The sequence below is a fragment of the Atractosteus spatula genome, chromosome 27 (genome assembly GCF_055471065.1).
Source record: "Atractosteus spatula isolate fAtrSpa1 chromosome 27, fAtrSpa1.hap1, whole genome shotgun sequence".
NCBI lineage: Eukaryota > Metazoa > Chordata > Actinopteri > Semionotiformes > Lepisosteidae > Atractosteus > Atractosteus spatula.
In genome coordinates, this window is record NC_142732.1 from 1,299,136 (window position 1) to 1,319,605 (window position 20,470).

Below are 20,470 nucleotides of genomic sequence, written 5' to 3' on the forward strand. Positions count from 1 at the left end.
GGCCCAACAGACACTGCTGTGCCCCTTCAATGATCACAGCCTCACTCAATTAGCTCTAGTCCACCCAGCTGGCTGGAGTCATGGGCTCTGTTTGTTTAATGCCTTGGAAACCAGTATGCCTCTGGCCCAATGAGCTGTTGTGTCCTGGATATAGGAATACCCTCCTACCATTGTATATTTGACCATGGGTCTGTCATGGTGACATATACTGTACAACAGCAGAAATTGTTGCTTCTTTACATTTTTCTTTTTTATGTATAGTTTATGTAAGATGCCTTGAGAATGAAGGTGCTAAATAATATATTTGATTTATTAAACACTACCATGACTGAAAGTACAACAGGCATACATTATAAACTCTTGAGTCTCATATGCTTTCAGAGAGCTTGGGGCAACTTCAGATCGGAAGAGCAAAGCATGGTTGGAGGCTTTTTGATTTAACGAGGCAGAGGTCTTGATTTCTACAGCCTAGTCTAGGCTGTCACAGACTCGGTAGCAGTTTAGGAGTGTCCTAATTGCTGAGTATTGACAAGATATATCTTTTCTTTCTGCTTTAGATGTTTTTTCTGCTTGTACATTCACTAGCAGCCAGTGGCAAGATGTGGATCCTCTTCTGTTTTTTCGGTGTGAGGTACGTGATGGAAAGCATGTGCTGAGGCTGATGTAAACGAAGGAAAAAGGAAGCTTCACAGAGACTTTCTTCTGTGTGGGAGGAGGGAAGGAGGTCAGGGGGCCACTGTGAAAGCAGTGCGTGTTTGATGAAGGCCCTTTACACGCACAACTAACTGAGAAGGATTCTAGGAGTTTTTATGGAACTTTTAGCAACCAAGCTATAAAACACTTCCCTTGGGACTCTCCATTTTTTTCAAAAATACTGTAACACAACGGGGGCTCAGGCGGGCGCCCTTGCCGCATTAGGTCGGCCCCCCACCGTCGGGGGCTCGAACCCGGGACTCCCGCGTCACTTAGCAGGGACCCAGCCCGGTGAGCTAAAGAGAGATCTCTCTACAGCCCAGTAGCTGTAGTCCTGCTATCACAGGGAAGGGCGGTGACGTCACCTGCTCTGGTAAGCCGGCTCTTACACAGTGCCTGTCGGCCGTAAGTGTTACAATACTATAAAGCTTTAAACTGGCTTAGAAAAGAGAAATGAAATTGATGTATATAGTACCTGTCTTTCACTTCACCAGAGTTTTGGGAAAATTTACTGGATGTGTGTTTGGAGTTATGAAAAAGGCGGAGCCAGCTGTCGTGTTGTGTTGCGTTGCTGGTGATCTGGGGGGGGAGTGACTGGCTGAGAGTCACAGGGTTGGCTCTAGCCCCCCTCCCTCGCTCCCCCTCAGATGTTCAGTGCAGCAGCTGTTTTTCTACCACATCCCCCTCGTCTTCTCTCCCCACTGCTCTGCGCTGCTCTCCTCTTTAAAGGAAGGAAATGCAGAGACCTTGTCTGGGTCTGGGCGCTTGCTGTGATCAGCTGCATGTGGGTGGCTCATCCAATCCATAAACGGCATCAGCCTCTTCCCTGGCATCTTGTAGCATGCTGACTGCAGGACTGTGTCCCAGTGATGAAATCCTCTCTTAATGTCTTAAAACGTTTTGTCCTTATTAAGTATCTTCTTTAAAATAGAATGCCATTTAAGAAGTTTATTTTCCCTTGGTTAACCTCACACTGAAGAATAAAGAATTGTTTTTAAAGGCAGCTGGGGGAGAGCACTGAGACAGCGGTACTCACCCAGATTTTACCCATAGCACCAAGTCACTAAATTCACAGTTAAGTGACCCCTCAAAATAGATGCAGTCAAAGATAACTGAATGGTTGGGGACCATCCACACATTACTTTGGTTATAACACTTATCACACTTAAAGCTGCTGACAAAGTCTAACCAGTAGACTTTTTCAGGGTCAAGAGTGAAAAACAAACCAGAAGACATAAGTGGAAAGGACTAGGAAGTACATTTAAGACTGAGAACAGGAGGCACTTCTTTACACAAAGGGCAGTGGGAGTGTGGAGAAAGCTACCAAACCGCATGTCGAAACAGATGCCCTGGTTTTCTCCTGAAGGATGAGCTCCTTTGATCTCCCACCTACTAGCAATTAAATGAGCCAGATGGTCTGAAACCCTGAACGGCCTCATCTCATTTGTATCCTTATTTACCCACACAGTGTTTTATATTGACTTTTGCAGCTATTTTGAGAAACTACTGCACATAAGGCAGACCCTGGATTGGGCCTTCACCTATTCCTTTGTGGTCTTTGTAAGTTGCACATGCAGCATGTGTAGGCTTCACACAGACATGGTGCCAGTGTGGGCGTCTGCAGTGTCCAGAGGTCTGGCTGTGCTTGTCAGGTGCTGTCAGCCACAGAGCCGGCACTTCTCCATGGGCCACAAGGCACCTGGACAGCCTGGCCAGCTGAGGCCTGTTTCCTCATGTGTGTTGGGTTTTTTTTCAGTTTTAGTTCCTCTTTGTACTTTCAACAGGAGTTTTTGCAGTCTTAAACCACTTGCCGAAAATCACAGGAGGTGGGGTTTGGGGTTTTTTTGGGGGTGGCGGAGGGAGAGACCATAAAAAAACCACAAGACATGTCTGCAGGATGGAAAATGAGTGCATGCTTTCCACAGAAACAAAAATGAAGGTCTCTGGAATGTGATCAGATCATATTGAATCATTTGGCGATTCTCACAAGAAAGAAAGATAACTAATATCACAGTGAGAGGTGTATATGAACACTTTATAGTCACGGCATTCAATAGACATTATAGAACTTTGCAAACCCTAGAAGTGTACCTGAAAATTTCAAGGTAAAAACGTGAGTTTCAAATACTTCATACTCTGTTAATCTTGGTTTACAGTATGTGCTTCTTCACTCCTAACCTCCTCTTTCACCTTCGTCTCACCTTCCTGTAGGCGCTGTGTACTCTGTACATTATTATTTATTTAAATAAAGGAACTAGCAATTGTTTGTTAGACTATGTTCAGTGTGTCCCCTGCATCTCTCAGCCTGTCAGGGAAGTTCCCTGTTTCATTTGGAAACTGAGTTTCACTCGACTGTCGCAAACGTGCTGGTAAGCATGTATATCATGTTCCTTGTGTAAGAGTGGCACTCTGGATTTCTACAGACAGTTCTCGCAACAAGCAGAGTGAGGCCAGTTCTTCCACTGTGGTAGGGTAAGGGCTAGGGTTAGGTTCTTTGGCAGTTGCTTCTCTTCAGTGAAATGATTGACTAAAAGGGTGTTTAACAGTTCATAGACAGCTAATTCCACCTTGTGTTTCAAATGATGGTGAGACTGCACCGAAATACTGCATACAAGTGTGCGTATATGATATAGATACTATCTGAAACCATTTTAGGACATTTCCAACTTCCAAAAAACAGCTCACCAACTATTCTGTGAAGGAGGAGTTTTTCAGAAAACAGTATTCCATATTCTGTCTGTTAGAAGCACACAGTTCCATCTGATTGTTAGAAAATCAATCGATGGCCAGGGTATCTTTTTGTTCTCTTCCTCAAAACATAGCTTGTCATGAGCACAGATTTTGCGTATAACCTGAGCAAGATTAAAGGTCAGTGAAGAAGGCCTCTCTTTCCATTACAAGCTCCCCTAAAGACCTTTGAAGTGGTGTCTTTGACTACATCACATTCCCTGCACCCCAGTGGTACCTCTGTTTTATGTCTGCTAATAGGGTAATGGGACACTCCAGTACACTGTAGGTGTGTTACAAATTCTAATCCCAGCCTTGTCTGGCAACAGTACAACAGCTCCCAGCATTCTAACTGAGAAATCCAATCTTTGAAATGCAGTATTATTACATTTTGATTGACACTACAAGTGCATGCACAAAGTGCAAGCATGCTACACTATTCCTGAACTTGGTGCAAGATGACACATTAAGGCTCATTAGGGCTGGGACTGATCTGTGCAGGGAGGCAGGCTACTAAGGAGAATCAGGTTGCTGCTATAAGTGATGTTGGTTTCCCAGTAGGTAGTGCACCTCCCTTGGGACCAGAAAGTCCTATCTAGTGCCCCAATATGGCCATCCTTCTGATGGGACAGTAAACCAGTAAACAGGTGGAGAAATGTAACATTTGAAACTGTGCAATAATTTCCAGGAAGCTAGCAGAGGCTGTTTCTTTGAATCTTGTTCGGCTTTTCTGATTTGCAATCTTGAAGTGACCGAGCATCTTTCTGAATCACGTACTGATAAAGCCCTTGTAGATTAAAAGATTCTGAGAAGTGTTAAAAGTTTAACTCAACCCATTTCAGGTTAGCAAATTAATATGTGGCTGTCACCCCCTGTCATTCATCATCACTGCCTTCATGTCTCTCCCCAGTGGTCTCTGTATGAGGCTGCAAAGGAACAAGTTAAAGGTTCATTCCATGCTGAAAAGAGAAGAAAAGAAAGCCTACATGAGGTCCTCAAGCAGTGGTTACAGACAGGAATAGCCTCATGAGCAATCACACCAATGCCCATTGGGGTCAATAAGTCAACAGATAAGTCAAATAAGTAACATAGAACTGTTCAAACTGGTTTATTTAGGATTAAAAACGGGAAAACCTTCTGATTCTTCAGCACGTTTTCAGAAGACTCTGTGGTGCCCTAGTTTGGAAGACTTTAACAGGACTATCACCACCACCTCCACAACACTCACCCACACCTTACACACTCACAGTGCATCTCAAGACAGCCCAGACTATTGTCTGAGAACCAGTACCGGACAACTAGATTTCTTGTGGGTACTGGGAACAATCCCATTACCCCATTCCACACACAATCATGCTCCCATTTCTACTCATTTGGTTATTCATTTGGCTATTTGCCTTTTAATTCTGCTGATGGCAAAATTTATTAACTTGATATCACTTCATATCTCCCACTGCCCTTTCCCACTCTTTCTTCCCTTCCCCATCCCTCTGCGCCTCTCTCCCGCACACCTGCTTCTCTCTGTTTCCTTTTCAGGCTCACCCAGCCTCTCCTTGCTCCCTCGCAGCCTGTATCCGACACAGCTCCCCACCCTAAGATCTGCACAGGATTAAAATCTCGCCAGGGACTTAAAGGTGATATCTGCAGAAGCCAATTTCTAACAGTGTGTTGTCTGTTACAGGTTGTCAGCTGCGTCTGCTGGTTTTCATTCCAACTGAGCTGCAAATCTCCAGTGCTGACTGATGACTTAAATTACCTGCTTCCTTGTTTAGATGTTTAAATTGATTCTTCCTTCCGTCCCAGCAAATTATTTTTTGTCAAATCGCTCCAGCAAAATATACACCTGTATAAATGGGTGCAAATATAAGTTACTTTGGAAATGCAGTGTCAACCATATAAATTAGTACGATTCACACATGTCACAGCCAGTGAGTGCATTGTAATGGAACACTACACACCCATATTCAATTGCATGCTTTCTGTAGAATTCTTAACAATCCTCTATGGAGAGCTGACGGGGGAGTGGTTGTTCAGGGAAGCTCCACCCCTTTGGTGGAAACTGCTTGGTGTAAGAAGTCCCAGCTTCACTGAGCTGCTTCATTACTGCCCAGTGGACCTGAAGTTTACAACATGGGGGAGATCTACATCCGTCATGTGGAGCTGTTGGGCTTTGAGAGGAGATTCATCCCCAGTCAGCACTATGTAAGTCCTGTGTAAACGCAATTTGATTTGCTTATTTTGCAAAAGAGGAGTAAGCTAAGAAGAATAAACTGATAATTGTAACCAATGTATAGAGCATTCATCAATGAACACGATTCACCTGTAACACAGTATTGCTGGTTGTCTGCTTTTGTTTATACCTTCAATTTAAAGAGCTGTTCCATTAATTTGTTCAACATGTAAGAGAAGGAAAGTGATGTTTTTGATATAATCTATAATGACATCTGTTAGGAACCAAAGACCTGAAGCAGTTTATTTCACTTATAGTGCTACTCCAACATTGTACAAGAGAATAGCACTGTGGGGCACCATATCGCTGAGACGGTGGTGAGGATCTCTCACTGAACACGGTGGTGTGATTACCTCCATGCGAAAGGAAGCTTCTAAATTAGTGCACATGTGCTCTGTTAACCCTTCAGTACAGGTGTTATTCCTTCTAAATACCCACCTTAAAGCATTCCTCTTCTCACAGGTTTACATGCTACTGGTGAAATGGAGTGATCAGTCAGAAAAACTGATCTATAGAAAATATCCAGAGATCTACACTTTCCATGTGAGTAACTGGGCATTCGTCTTATAATATTGGGTTTGTATCTAGCAGCAGTATCGTTGCAATGGTTGCAATGAATGGTTGAGCAATGAATCTGGATTCTGATATTTGATACTGTTGGATGGATTGTATGAGATTATAGTGTGTTTCTCGATTTTGTTCATTTGTTTGCTGTTGGCTGTGCAGCTGATTCAGGTTTTTGCAATGTTCTGAGCCGTGTTGTGCACTGAATTCTGTGAGACGGAGACACCATGGATATTTTCTCCTACCCAGCGCTTAGGAGAGTCTTTTAGGGGCAGTTTATGCCAGCAAAACTGGTAAACACAATATATATAACTGGACACGGCAGAAAAGCACATATATGTACACAAAACTGTGGTCATTTAATATAGGAAAACAGAAGCTCATCAAATAGCCCCTTTGTTTTAAAAGTGCAACAGTCTTTTGGGATACTCACCCGAAAGTGGGATATAAAGCAATTTACTTTTGCACGTATATTCCTAGCACATACTTAAACATATTAAATCTGTGTGAAGAACCAGGGATTATTGCTGTACATGCTGTTAATGTTTGCTGATTTAGACAACTGCAGAAGAACCTTCTGCATGTTCAGAAATGAAATGTCTAAAGGAGCAAGAAATGCCAGTAGCATCCTAAAGTGAACCCTGGTGTTGGCTGCCTGCAGCAGCTTGTGCAACGTTTTATAGTGAATGTTCAGTCAACACTTTCTTCAGTGTTGCTTTCAGACAGGCCTTAGCAAGACCCACGGTTTATTGGTATTAAGTGGTTCAGTTTTGATGAATTAGGGTTAGAATTGCAATTTTTCAATTGATGAGTTCCCATCCTGCTAACTAGCTGCAATATTCCTGTTAGAGTTCTAGGAACAACATTCCTCCAGTACAGCTGGGAAAATACCACTAGACTCCAGTGATTTATTACTTTCAAGTCATCTTAGTCCCTGTCACTCATGTTACAATTATTCAGCTGCAAGGAAGCTCCTTCTAAATCCTGTGGGATGATATTGACATCCCCTTTAGTATAACCTGCATGGGATATTCTTTCATCAAGTTTACTATGTTTTCACTTTCTAGTAATAATGACGTGTTGTCATCTGTAGAGAGCTCTCTTCCATTTGACTTTTATCAGAATTTTGCTGTTAAGCCAATAAGCCACATACATTACAGTACGACCACTCTCCTGTTCACTGTCTCCACTATTACCAGTTCACTGCTGTCTTCAATTATTCCTAAACAATGCTTTGACATTTACTTACAAAGTAAACATATTTAATGTCATAATTCTCCAGTGGTTCAATCGCATGCAATCCCTTTACTATGTCTTGGTTATTTGAAAAGAGTATAAGATAAGATCACTTTATTACCCATATACAATTTCTTGCATTAGGAATTCAACTTCTCGCATACCCCAGCTTGCTCTCCATGAGACACACAGACAGGGAGAGAAGCTTGGGGTCAGAGCACAGGGTCAGCCATTGTACAACACCCCTGGAGCAGCTGGGGTTAAGGGCCTTGCTCAGGGGCCCAGCAGAGTAGGATTCCTCTGCCAGCCACAGGATTTGAACCAGCAACCTTCCGGCCACAGGCACAGATCCTTAGCCACAGTGCCACCGCTCCTACAGTATGCACTGTAGGTCAATAAGTAGAGAGTGATAGGCGCCTTTGTGTTAAGGACCCATCACTAACTATTACAACTATTAACAGATTTATTTGTGTGAAACATTACTTCAAAGCAAATTAGATTTGCACAGCTTGGGATTTTTGTGATTCAGCTGCAGTATTTTACTGAAGACTACAATGTCTTACCTGGATTTTGAACCCACCACCTCCCACTGATGGGCCCGGGACTCTAACCACTGTTCCACACCCTTACGCATGTCAGCCAGGAAAGGATCATGTACATTCCAGCTTCAGGTTCCCATTGACACTGCCAGTTTGTGTGGGGATTGCTGCCAAGACAAGGAGAATCATGAGGTCAGCAAATCACAATACCACCAGTAGGACTAAATATGAGAACAAAACATTCTGTTTGTTTCTGACTGCTTCTGAAACGGATGTGTTTTAAAAAGGAACAATCTAGAACTTAATAATAACCTGGGGTGTCACCACGCACTAACATACTGTTTACTTCAGCACATTGTAACTTATTACTTGTTCTTGTGCAACAGGGCTCGTTGTGCAAGCTGGTTTTGGAAAAGGACAGTATGCAAGCCTTTGCAGGGGTTTCTTAAAATGGCTTGCAGCACAGGCAAGATTATATCGCTGACTCCCAGTCTCCGATCCTCCAGGAGGGTTTTCAATCAGGAGCAGGAAAGTGTGAGCCTGAGTGATGCCATCTTACACTCGCAGAGTGGCAGAGCAGGAAGGCTGCCTGTCTGGTTCACATCCTATGCGGCTTTTTCAGGAGAGTGGATTCCTGAAGGGATCAGAAGGGATCTGGTAACTGTAGTGAAACGTCCTTGACTGCTCTTTGTCGCACTCTGCAGAAATCCCTGAAGGAGCTTTTTCCTATTGAGGCCGGTGAAATTGATGCTAAAGACCGGATCATTCCCGCCCTACCAGGTAAAGACATTTCTATGCATGTGGTGCTTCTATTGACCTCAGGGGTTTCACATAGAACTCTTCATCAGAAAATCATAATCAAAAACCTCATATGAATGAGGTTCAGATCTTCTCATTTATGTAATTGAAATGCCAGGCAGTGTCACATGATATGTGTTGATAACGAGATGTTCTAGTCTTGGTTGTATTTTTGGCCCCGGAGACCTCAAACCATTGAGGCCAAAGTCTATATTGCAAATGGGGTTCTGGGAAGATGTACAATTACAGTATAAGACAAGGGGAGCAACAATCACCATGTTAAAAACTGAGGTACCAGCCTAAAGCTTGACAAAGTTCAGGACTGGGGAAGCTCCTAGCAAATAGTATTTGATGTTGAGTGGTGAGACAGGCTGAAAGAAATGAACTGTTTTAGTCTTAAACAGAGAACACTTCTAGTGAAGCAGATTCCAGAATTTAGAATCTGTCAAGAACAGTTCTTTCCGGGCCCTATGCAGACGACACGATCCGGTTGGTGAGGACACAGCAGGGAGAAAATCATGCAGGAGAAGGGTATGGAGACAGGGGGGCGTGTCCAAGGTGAGCAGGTGTTCGGGGCGAACAATCAAAGACAGAAGAGTAGTCCAATGCCAGACGATCCATCCGAAGGAATTAAAAACGAGGAGCCGGGTCGGGACCGGCGGGGGGAATCAGGAACGAAGGGATAAAACCATAACGGAGCCAGACGCAGCAGGACCCCGGGTTCTCACGAAACGGGATTCAATGAGGAACCTCGGGTGACGTCTGCGTCTGGCTTTTAAGGGGGAACGGAAATCAGAAACAGGTGCAGGTAATGGGGCAGAACAAGGAAGGGCTGGAGCGCCCTTAAGAGGGGGAGTAGTGATCGTGACAGAATCCTCAAGGCAATGACAAAGCCAACCCTATACATTTCTTCAGACACAAGGGGTGCCTTCGGGGCAGTGCATTTGAACTGGGGGCACAGTATGCAAAGGATTGTGGGGGTGTGAAGCTGGCTACTCAGCCACAGTGTCAAACCTGATGGCCTGGCTGATGAGTAACCCAACAAGTGAGAAAGGCTGAATGCCTAGTCCTTCTGGCTGTCAGGAATCCGCAACTCAGCGCAACTAGAAGAAATTTCTATGTCAGATTCGTCTTTCTACGTATTTCTTTGTCCTGATCTGCTTCTTTTTTTTTTGTGTTGTAAGCATTTAGTAACAAAACTAAATCTGCTTTTGGTTTCCAGTCTTATGCATAGAAAGCATGTGGTTTGAAGACTGCAGACAGAGCTATTTTAGCAAGAGATGTGTCTGTTTAATGAGGAAACATCTGTAGCCAGTCAGGCTTGAAAAAGAGGAAGCATACTTTTTTAAGCATCAACAAGAACACACCTATAGATCTGAGTCTGAAAGGGGCTTGCAGAACTTTGCACTTGTTTGCCATTGCCCAAAGCAGTTTGGCTTCCTGCCTATTTGTTTTTATCTTTGCAGCCTTTCCAAAACGTTTTGCCCCAGAGGCATTTATCTAGCTGTTTGAACCACTTCTGCCAGGTTTGTGAAATTATCTGTGGCTGCACCTGTGGGGTGCCTGATCAGATAGTGATTGGTAGCACCAAAGTGAAATAAATAGAGTGGATAGATTTACCACACTTCCTTCTTTTAATTCAATGCATTTTCTGTGTCTATGATGTTTACTTCTCTATTTTCTGTGCTGAGAGTGAGGAGACTTTGAGCCGTGACCAGTGAGCATGGATATTTCCTGGTTATTTTAGAATTTTCTGATAACTTTTGTTCAGGTAGATCTTGGTGTTTCTCCTTGTTTCATTTCTGCTACCAATTTTAACCTTCAGCCTTTTGCTGGGCTGCCTCCACTCTGCCCTCAATGGTTTCAGAGCATTGTTGCTGTGTTAATGTGCAGAAAGATGCTTCGCAGCTTCTCTATCCAGTGAAAAAATACTCTGAGGAATTTAACATCCATTTTGCAAACTCTGGATTTTCTTCCTCCACCATTTCTATTCTCCAGACTACCACTATCACAAACCACACCCCAGAGAAGTACATACTACCGGGTGACCATGGAGCTGGACTGCCATCAGCTGACAGGAGTAGCCTTAGTTGTCTGCAGGTTTTTCAGTTCTGTAGATTCCCCATGTGGGATTTCCTTCCCAGGATCCATAGTGTCCGTGGCCTGTTCTGGTACAGTCCCTTGCAAAAATACACATTCCACTGCAGTCCTGCACACTTTGCTAACATCTGAGCTTGAAATCTTTAAACGTCATATGTAGAATCTCCACATTCTGCTTTATCTGAAGTTTTGCCCTCTGGAATAGATGGGTGGTGCACACCTGGTAATAACATTTTCTTGTTTTATGAAATTGCAGCTTGAAACGTGCTTGGTCTATAAAAACATCAGTACCCTCTGGACAACATGGTGTAGCTAGGATACTTTGTGATTAGTACTCGTGGACACAAAAAGGGCAAAAAGGACCATCCCACAGTGCAAAGCTGGTAGAAAACCCATCCAGAAATAATGACAGCCGTATTTTCTGTAAAGGCCTTTTCCTCCAAGGGGGCTAAGGGGAGCGGAGTGATCAGCACAATCCACTCATCGTATCTTCTTTGCAGGCTTTGCTGAAATTCAGCCACTATCATCTATAACAGGGAATACTTTTGCAAGACTGTTTATGTCTTGAGCTGGTTTGATTGTCAGGAAACCTCTGAAAAAGCACCAATCACATAGCCTGTGCAATATCGTATTAGGTGACATTTCATCTTTACCTAAAAGATGTACCTGTAGTGAGTATACCCAATATTCCTTCTTTCCATAAATATTACCAGCACTGTATTTAAATACCAATGACACAAGTGCAGATGGTCACTCATCACCTAGAGAAGCAAGCTTCCCATGACTCTAACACAGATGTGCACAGTTTTCACAGCCTTGGCAAGTAACCTTTTCTTACTGCACGTAGATGCATAAGATGATGTTGCTCACTGAATGAAGAAACTCTTAGGCAAATGTGGTCACTATTTCATCATGGTTTGGAGAAGAAGAGAAAGGAGAAGGCTGTGTAATTGCAGCATCTGTGTTTAAGCACTATGGAGATAAAGCAAAACCTAACCTAGCTTCCCCTTTAACACAAGCTATGCATTCTGTAACGGACGGATGGTGCAAACCTGGAAATAACGACTTTGCTTCAGATTTTCATGGGTAATCAAAACAGCTTGGTCTGTAAAAAATAACTTCCAGACAACACGGTACATTTAGAGTCCCTTGTGGTTAGGACCTGTGGACACAAGGGGAAATGCACTGAGGGCTGAAATCAGGAGGCACTTCTTTACACAAAGAGTGGAAGGGGTCTGGACTGGAGCAAATTGCCCAGTTATGTTTTGAACCTTTTTCCCTAGGACACTACAGGAGTGTCCTGGACAGGACAGTATTAATAAAGTGCTAGTGCAAGCAAGCAACTGAATGAGATGGGGTCAATGGGAAATATGGCCTCCTCTGGTCTGTAACCTTTATTAAATTCCTTGCAACAGCCATTTCTGAACATGAGAAAAGTGGGGGAGACAGCTTGCAAGAGGGGTGCGCCCTGAATCCCAGACTCTTGCCAGTCTTGGAACAGTGTGTGTTCCAGGTGGGACCCTGGCCATTTCAGAGAAAAACTCCCATGACTGGCAAACAGCAACACACACACACACTCCCCCTGTCCGTCTCTCTCTCTCTCCAGCTCCCAAGTGGTTTGACAATCAGAAGGCGACGGAGACGCGGCAGGGGACCCTGGCGGGGTACTGCCACGCCCTCATCAGCCTGCCCCCCAAGATCTCGCGCTGCGAGCTGGTCCGGGACTTCTTCCGTGTGCGGCAGGAGGACGAGAGCCCCCCGTCCTCACTCCCGTGAGTATGACCCCCCCCCCCCCACGGGCGGGCAGCCCATGCTCACTGGAAACACGCCACCCTGCCCCGGGTCCCAGTCCAGGATAGCTGTGATGCGACTTGGTAGGGTTTTATCTACATGCGCCTGTTGGTAATCACACGTGATCCTCAACACTCTGTACGTTTGCACCCCTGGCCTCCAGTGGGTCCACATAGGTCGATACACACTTCAGTCACCATTGGTAGTGGATTCCTGATCTCTGAAATGTACTGAATGTGTCCTCCGTTGAAAACGGTTACATACAGCTCATTCCAATTTCATGCAGTATATGACAATTGTGTATAATACATGATTATCACATATTGTACGATTTTTTGTAGTATATGATAATTGCATACTGTACATTTCCACCATGTGGCACAGTCGTTAGCATTACTGTCTTGCAGTGCTGGGGCCCTGGGGTTAATGTTTGCTCCAGTTTCCTCCCACAGTCCAGAGACATACCTGTGACCCTGAACTGGAAGAAGTGGTTAGAAAATGGGTGAATGGATGTGAAAAGCAGTACATTACAGCACATTACAAATACAAACAATGCATAATTATCACATACATAGTGTATCACAACTTCACAAAGAAAATGTTGTTGCATTAAATAACTACGACCAAAATACAGATTGTACCCTTTTTCAAGGCTAACGAGATTTATTTCTTCTGTAGGTTTAAGAGGAATGAGACGTACCTGATGCAAAAGGACAAATCAAGAACGAACACATCTGGTGAGATATTTCCTTAATCCCTGTGTTATGTGTCCTTGGTTAACAATGGTTAACTGTCTGTATAAGGACCGAGTGACTGAGTGAGGACTACACTGTGTTATGTTGGGGAAACTCTTGCTTTCAGAGGCTAGGTTATCTGAAAGCAGTATGGGATACTATTCTGTACCATTTATTTTATTCTGAAACTCCCTGTAACTGTGCCATCCCTACATTTTCCATCAAAAATTCCCAGGCTTTTTAGTGCAGTCCTGTCTCACTTGCTTGTCCCCACTAAGTATGCTGGGCTATAATACTGCAGCCCGATTACTGACCATCCTCCCTCCCCATGTGGCTGCAGAGATAACTGGCCCGATTATCCTGGAGACCTACAGAGCCATTGCAGATTACAGCAAGTGCACCAAGTATGAGCTGGACCTGCAGGCCGGGGATCATGTGGAGATTGTGGAGAAGAACGACAATGGTGAGAACAGCAGCCAGCCTCGAGCATGAGGGTCTTTATTAGGAGCCTCGGTGAACATGGCAAGATCCATCCATCAGTTTTCTAACCTTTATCCAATTTAGGGTCACCGGGAAGCCGGAGCCTATCCCAGCAAACAATGGGCACATGGCAGGATTCAACCTGGACAGGACAGGAACACACAGACACAAACACACTCACACTAAAGCAAATTCCCCAGAATCCAATTAACCTAGCAGTATGTTGTTAGACTGTAGAAGGAAACCTGAAGAAGTCCTCTGCAAACATGGGGAGAACATACACACTCCACACCCCAGGTCTGGAACTGAACCCAGGGCCCCAGTCTATGAGGCTGAAATGCTAGCCACTGCTCCACTATGCCCTATGCACTATGCAAGTTCTCTTGTTCAAAATATAAAGTCTTTACATCGAACCAGCCAAAGCCAAATGGCTTGTTTGTAACCAAGTTCTTGGAGTAACAGAGGGAGCAGGAGAGGCTACGTGTACTGGTACTGATCAACTAGAACCCGGAACAGCATGGCAGAACCTTAGGGTCACAGAATAGGAAGCAAGCAACAATTGAAATAACAGGAAAAAACCCCAAGATAAGACCCAAGCTAAGTTCTAATTCTTACATCTGAAATCAGATTCAGAGATTCTTCCTGAAACAGGCAATGATCTTGTCACACAGTTTGACCTGAAAGGTTCCTGCTCTTCTTAATGTACACCAGCAGGCATTGCTGTAGACAGTGTTGTTGCACTACAACCTCGTGACTTTTGGGTCCTGGGTTTGATTCTGGACTGTGATACCTGCTGTGTGGAGTTTGCATGGCCTGTGTGCCCTGAGATGACTGGCACCCAGTCCTGGGCGCTGTCCGGTGTTAGGCCCCGTGTCTGCCATGGGCTCTGGATTGTCTCTACATGGGACGAAGAGGTTGTGAATAATGTATGGTTATAAACTGAGCTTTGACTTCATTAAATACGGCATAAAATAAAAGAACATCAGATCAAACTGTCTGTCTTAAAACAAGTGCAGATTTCAAGGTATCTAGAAAATCTGCAAGCGATTCAAAATCAAGTTCTTAGTAGACCAGATGGTCTAGCTGGGCTTGTTTACAGAAACAAGAAAACTCTGGGAGCTGGGATCAGCACCAGCAGAGCCAGTTGTCTCCTGTCGGGCTAACTCGGCTCTCTGCCCACATGTCCGCAGGCTGGTGGTTCTGCCAGTGTGAGTCTCGGCGCGGCTGGGTGCCAGCCTCCTATCTGGAGCCTCTGGAGAGCCCCGATGAGACAGAGGAGCCGGAGCCCAACTATGAAGGTCAGCCTCGGCCCCAGTTCTGCTGAAATGAGACCTGGGATAATCTGGAATCCACGGAGAGCTGGAGGCAGAGCTCGGCTTGTCTCTGCAGTATCTATAAGATTGAATTTGTTCAAGGCTTTTAACTCTTGATGTGCAGAAACAAGGGAGTGAACCATAGTGTCAGTAACTGTTTCTGAACTAACACTAGACCCTAACAGCTGTATTACTTAATCTCCTGTGGCATTTGGTAACTTTTAAGTTTCTTACAAAGTCTTATTGTTTTTTTAGCACTGGTACCAACTTGACTTGACAGGGCTTATATCAGAGTTAAGGACAGGCTCAGGCTGCTTGAGTTGTTTCAAACAAATGGTACTGTATATACCACTGCAACACCAGGAGCTGATTTATAGAGGCATGCAATGCAGTTCTGAGATTTTGAACTGTTGTAGACAATGAGAGTATCTGTGTGTCTTCAGGGGAGCTATACATCACCACTAATAGCTACACTGCTGTGGAGGATGATGAACTGACTCTGGAGGAAGGAGAGACCATTGAGGTTATTCACAAGCTGCTGGACGGTTGGTGGGTGGTCAGGTGAGTTCTCTGTTCTGGAGCATAACATGAGGGACAGCTGTCTCTCTGTGTCAGATCAGCACATGCACTGAGATCAATCTGCATAGTGGAGTCGAAGGTGTTGACTTAGACTGTGGCCTTAGTTTAGAAGTTCAGACTGCTGACATCGCCAAGGTATTCTGTTCACAGATAGCGGCCATTCAGTCAAAACATATCTGTTTTAATGAGGAATCAAAATATATTTCCTAGTTTGTATGTTTAAGGAAAACAGCACAGTATGAGTGAAACTCGAGAAATTGAATGAATTTAAGAAAAGGAGTGCTTCACAGTGTTTTAAATTGACCCCGTTAAAAACAGAGACTTTGGAGTTTGAGTGTGCTGATGGTGATTACTAAAGGTTAAAACCTATTTTTGATTTAACAACTAAGTCTTTTCTAATACTGAGAACAAGATTGTTCAGAACTGTGATGCTTCAGTCCTAAAGAAGTCTTATGTGCACAGACACATTTCTTTTGGCTTCAATGCATTAGTTGATTGTCATATTCAGGTTTAGATTTAAGAACTTTTGCGTACGATCAGCAACTGTTCTTGAATAAATATTCTCCAGTTTTGGAAGAAATGCCTGTGCCCTAAAGTCAGGGAAGCCGATGATGTCTCCCTGCTGTGTGCCGCTGGCTTGGAGAGTCACACGTATTCCTGTGTTTTTCAGTTTGAATTTCTGTAAATGAGTGCAGCTGATTTCTACTGCTATTTGCGTCACCGGCAGGAAGGGTGAGGAGACGGGACACTACCCATCCATGTTCCTGCGGGCGAAAGGAGAAAAGCTGGACACCACAAGGAACGAGAAGCTGAGAAAAGCCCCTCCACCCAGGAGGTAAGGCAAAACAGGAAGAACAGCTTTCCAGCGGTCTGGATACTGCGAATGTTTGTTTCTAAGACCTAGAAATTGAACCAATTTTCAAACAAAGCCCCTTTTGGGAAAATCATGGCAAATGTACCAATTACACACCAAAAAACAATAAAATAAAAACACACAATTAGGGCGTGATGGTGGTGCAGTGGTTAGAATTGCTACTTTGCAGCACTGGGGCCCTGGGTTCAATTCTAGACTTGAGGTGCTGTCTGTGTGGAGTTTGCACGTTCTTCCCGTGCTTGCAGTCCCATGCTTCCGGGTTCTCTGGTTGCCTCCCACAATCCAGAAACATTCCGATACATTGATTGGCTTCTGGGAATATTGGCCCTGGTCTGTGTGTGGCTGTGTGTCTGCCCTGCGATGGGCTGGTGTCCCATCCAGGGTGTAGCCTGCCTTGCACCCGTTGCTTGCCGGGACAGGCACCAGCTCCCCAGCGACCCTGAATTGGAAGAGGCGGTTAGAAATGGGATGAGTGGACACAATTAGAGCAAATGGCCTCCTTCTCTCTTCCACAGGTCCACAATCCGGAATGCCCAGAGTATCCACGCTAGAGGGCGCCAGCGCATCACCCAGGACACCTACCGCAGGAACAGCCGGCGGTACCTGCAGCAGCGCAACCCGCGGGGACCCAGGCAACAGGCCTCCCAGCCACGGGCTTCCCAGCCACAGGCCTCCCAGCCAGAGGTGTCCCAGCCAGAGGCGTCCTTGCCACGAGCTTCCCAGCCAGAGGTGTCCCAAACAGAGGCGTCCCAAACAGAGGCGTCCTCGCCACGAGCTTCCCAGCCAGAGGTGTCCCCGCCACGGAGCCCTGCCAAGACGCAGCCTGTCCCGCAGGATAAACAGATGAACAACGGTAAAGCTCTCCATTGGAGCCCAGCAGGAAGCACAGTGCTGACTTTTTTTTTTTTAAACGAGCTGCCTTGACAGCTATGACAAGACAATCGAGCAGCAAACTGAGCAGACAGGCACGCACCCCCCTAACAGACAGCCATAGCCCAGGTGTGTCATGCAGGGCCTGACGCAGACAGTCACAGAGAGAATGACCTTAACACCATCAGCATGGGGTTGCTGCAGGTAATCTGGGTGATTCATTGTTGTCTGAGGGCACTCATTTTAATGAGGACAGGATCCTAGTTAACATATTGCTTTGTAGAAGCTTTGTTTGAAAAAAATCTGCATTTGGTCATCAATGATGATCATTATTGACTGAACAGCTGGGTTTGAATGGAGCACAGTGCAATGTGTCACTCTGTGACAATGCGCTACAGCCTTCCAGGAGGCTGACTTTTGACCTCTGGTAATGCAGTAAGGCACTTTGCAACAACACAGGTTCGATCTCAGTCCTAAAACGTTTGTCCCTCCAGCATGACATTAAGATCCCCTTGCAAGGTGTCAGATCTGGGCCTCCAGGGTGAACCAACCATTATACAATTTAAGCAGTAGTTTTGTTGCAAGGTACACAGTGACAAAGAAACAAAATTAGAACATGCCAGTAGTAACACCTATGCAGTGGTGAAGACCGAAATAAAAGACCATGAACATAACTATAGGGACTATGGGAACATATAAAAGGTTATAAACAAAAAGAGGTCACTCAGCCCATCCAGCTAGTCTGGTTGGTAGCAGCTAACTGATCCAAAGATCTCATCTAGCTGTTTATGCAAAGAAGCCAGGTTATCAGCTGCAATAGCACGGCTGGGCAGCTTGTTCCATAGTCCAGCAACCTTTCCTGTCAGACTGTGCCTCCAGTTTCTTGGTGGGAAATGCTCTTCCACATAGGCTCCACTTGTGTCCTCTGGATGGTGTTCCGGAAGGAATCTGGGAGCCATGGCCTGGTTGCAAGGAGAACGCAGCCTGCTCACAGCTGTTGCAGGTGGAGACAGTGAATTAGTCAAATGGCTACGCAGAGGATAATTGTAGAAGTTAGCCACTTGTATGATGGGACGGGTTGCCAAGTGATCTGCACGCCATCAAAAGGGTTGTGATTCAGCAATCGGGCTATGATTGTGGCAGGAGTTAGGAATGTTTGTTCTGGAGCACATGCAGGGGAATCTGCTGAGACCCAGTGGAGCTGTCACTTTCCGTAGCCCTTCCTATGATGTCAGACCAGTCAGGGCTACATTCCATTGCCTTGCCCCGTGTTGCAGGAAACGGCAGCCCCAGCACCATCGACCCCACCCCTCCTCCAGCCCAGGAGCCCCAGGGAGGCCTGCCCACTGTGCCCCCCCGGCCCAGCAGAGAGCTCATCATGGAGCGCTGCACCGAGCACACCCGCAAGAAAGTCAGCATCCGCAGCGCCAGCTGAGCAAGTCAGAACACCGCCGCCCTGCAGGCAGGAGGAATGACACACCGACCTCACACATTCTAATTCCTTCCCTTTCAGAATCTGATCCGTCCAGATCCTTCCATAATTAAGTGTACAAGAAAACAGTCTGTAGTAACCAAATGAAATTTGAATGAACTAAGAAGTTCACAATGTCTAGGACATTTCACCACTGAGGCTTTGCAATGTCAGAATGTCTGTTTACAGATAATTTAATTCCTTGGTAAAGTATGAAAAGTATAGCCTGTGTTATTATTTTGTGTTTTTTCTCTGTGTGTCTGATATAAGGACTTTGATCCTGTTTTAAGGAAATTGGAGAGCATCAATCCTCAGACATATTTGTGCACAAATAAATGTTTACTTTTAACAAGACTATGGGTCTCCTGTTTAAGTGGGAGCTTGTTCTGAAAAAGCCAGTCTGTCTGTCAGAGCAGGAGGCAGGTAGTGGCCTGTTTTTAGATACAAGGTGTTGGCAGAATATTATTCAGCATTGTTGATTGTTTTTAGCATTTTCTCCTTTGTTAAGATAAGCTATTTTGTACCCTTACTGTACCTGCTTCACAAAACTTAGCAGTGCAGCATCCTGCAAAGTACACCTGCTATTTATTCAGCACAACTGCTTTACAGAAAAAGGGAGAAGTGACGGTTGTAGCATTCATTTTGAAATGCTTCTGTATCATCTTTTTGTTATGCAAGGCTTTGTGTGAATTGTGTAAGCAACAGGTTGTGAACCGTCTCTTCCCCACATATCCCTCACACTGTATTAAAAAAGATTTGTCTCAATTCTGCCTCATGCGGTTTTTTTGTAAATACACTGGTCGTCTTCTGCAAACAGTGTTTGTTGTTTAGAATTTCTGATATTCACTCTAACGGTCCAGAGATGGAAAGAAAGATTCCCAAAGCTGGGATAGTTCACCTGTGATTTATGGTGACGGACCTGGAAGTGAGATTGGATAGAGTCAAATGGGCATGATGGATTAGAAAACAAACAATTTAGTTGTAAAATTATGTACCCTTCCGGAAGTGTTTTGAATGAAATTACTATTTTTGTGTGCATTTTTCGCACACAGAATGTACATTACAGCAGCTGGCAGAATTTAACTTTTGTTACAGGTGGGGTTGCTCTTTTACACGCTCAGAGCTGTAAAATCTGAAGTGTTAGTAAAAAAGCACACGCACCATCTTCCTTCCCCAGGCGTTGATATTTAGAGTGAGATTTGAATAAAAATGGGCACTATATGTTTATGGTATCCATGGTGTATACATATTTCAATGAGAATCAAAAAGATCAATCTACGAATAAGAAGGAACCGACCAACTGTGTAAAGAAATCTAGTGCATGTTTTGCTTGTTCGTTGAATTTATTATTTATAGTATAACGTTGATGAATATAGACAGCATGTTTTTGAACTTTGGAGGCAAGCAAGACCACCTAGAGAAATCCCACTCAGAGAGCATGCAAACTCCACAAACAAGGTGCTCCAGGCTG

At 44.7% G+C, this 20,470-nt stretch overlaps 1 protein-coding gene across 1 annotated transcript; it reads left to right on the top strand.

Moving 5' to 3' along the window:
* The first annotated feature begins 5,506 nt into the window (after positions 1 to 5,506).
* ncf1 (neutrophil cytosolic factor 1) lies at positions 5,507 to 19,764 on the top strand. The gene is made up of 11 exons (XM_088907081.1): positions 5,507 to 5,622; positions 6,113 to 6,193; positions 8,694 to 8,769; positions 12,494 to 12,659; positions 13,357 to 13,415; positions 13,753 to 13,875; positions 15,083 to 15,190; positions 15,649 to 15,766; positions 16,512 to 16,619; positions 17,174 to 17,511; positions 18,806 to 19,764. The coding sequence occupies exons 1-11, from the start codon at positions 5,551 to 5,553 to the stop codon at positions 18,961 to 18,963; spliced, it is 1,407 nt and encodes a 468-aa protein (XP_088763207.1). The 5' UTR covers positions 5,507 to 5,550; the 3' UTR covers positions 18,964 to 19,764.
* Positions 19,765 to 20,470: the final 706 nt, after the last annotated feature.

What these genes read in the sequence shown, in the direction of transcription:
- ncf1 (XM_088907081.1), top strand. Translation starts at nt 5,551, where the DNA reads ATGGGGGAGATCTACATCCGTCATGTGGAGCTGTTGGGCTTTGAGAGG. An exon ending in TGTGGAGAAGAACGACAATG is followed by an intron (nt 13,876 to 15,082) that starts GTGAGAACAGCA and finishes ACATGTCCGCAG; the next exon opens with GCTGGTGGTTCTGCCAGTGT. An exon ending in GACGGTTGGTGGGTGGTCAG is followed by an intron (nt 15,767 to 16,511) that starts GTGAGTTCTCTG and finishes CGTCACCGGCAG; the next exon opens with GAAGGGTGAGGAGACGGGAC.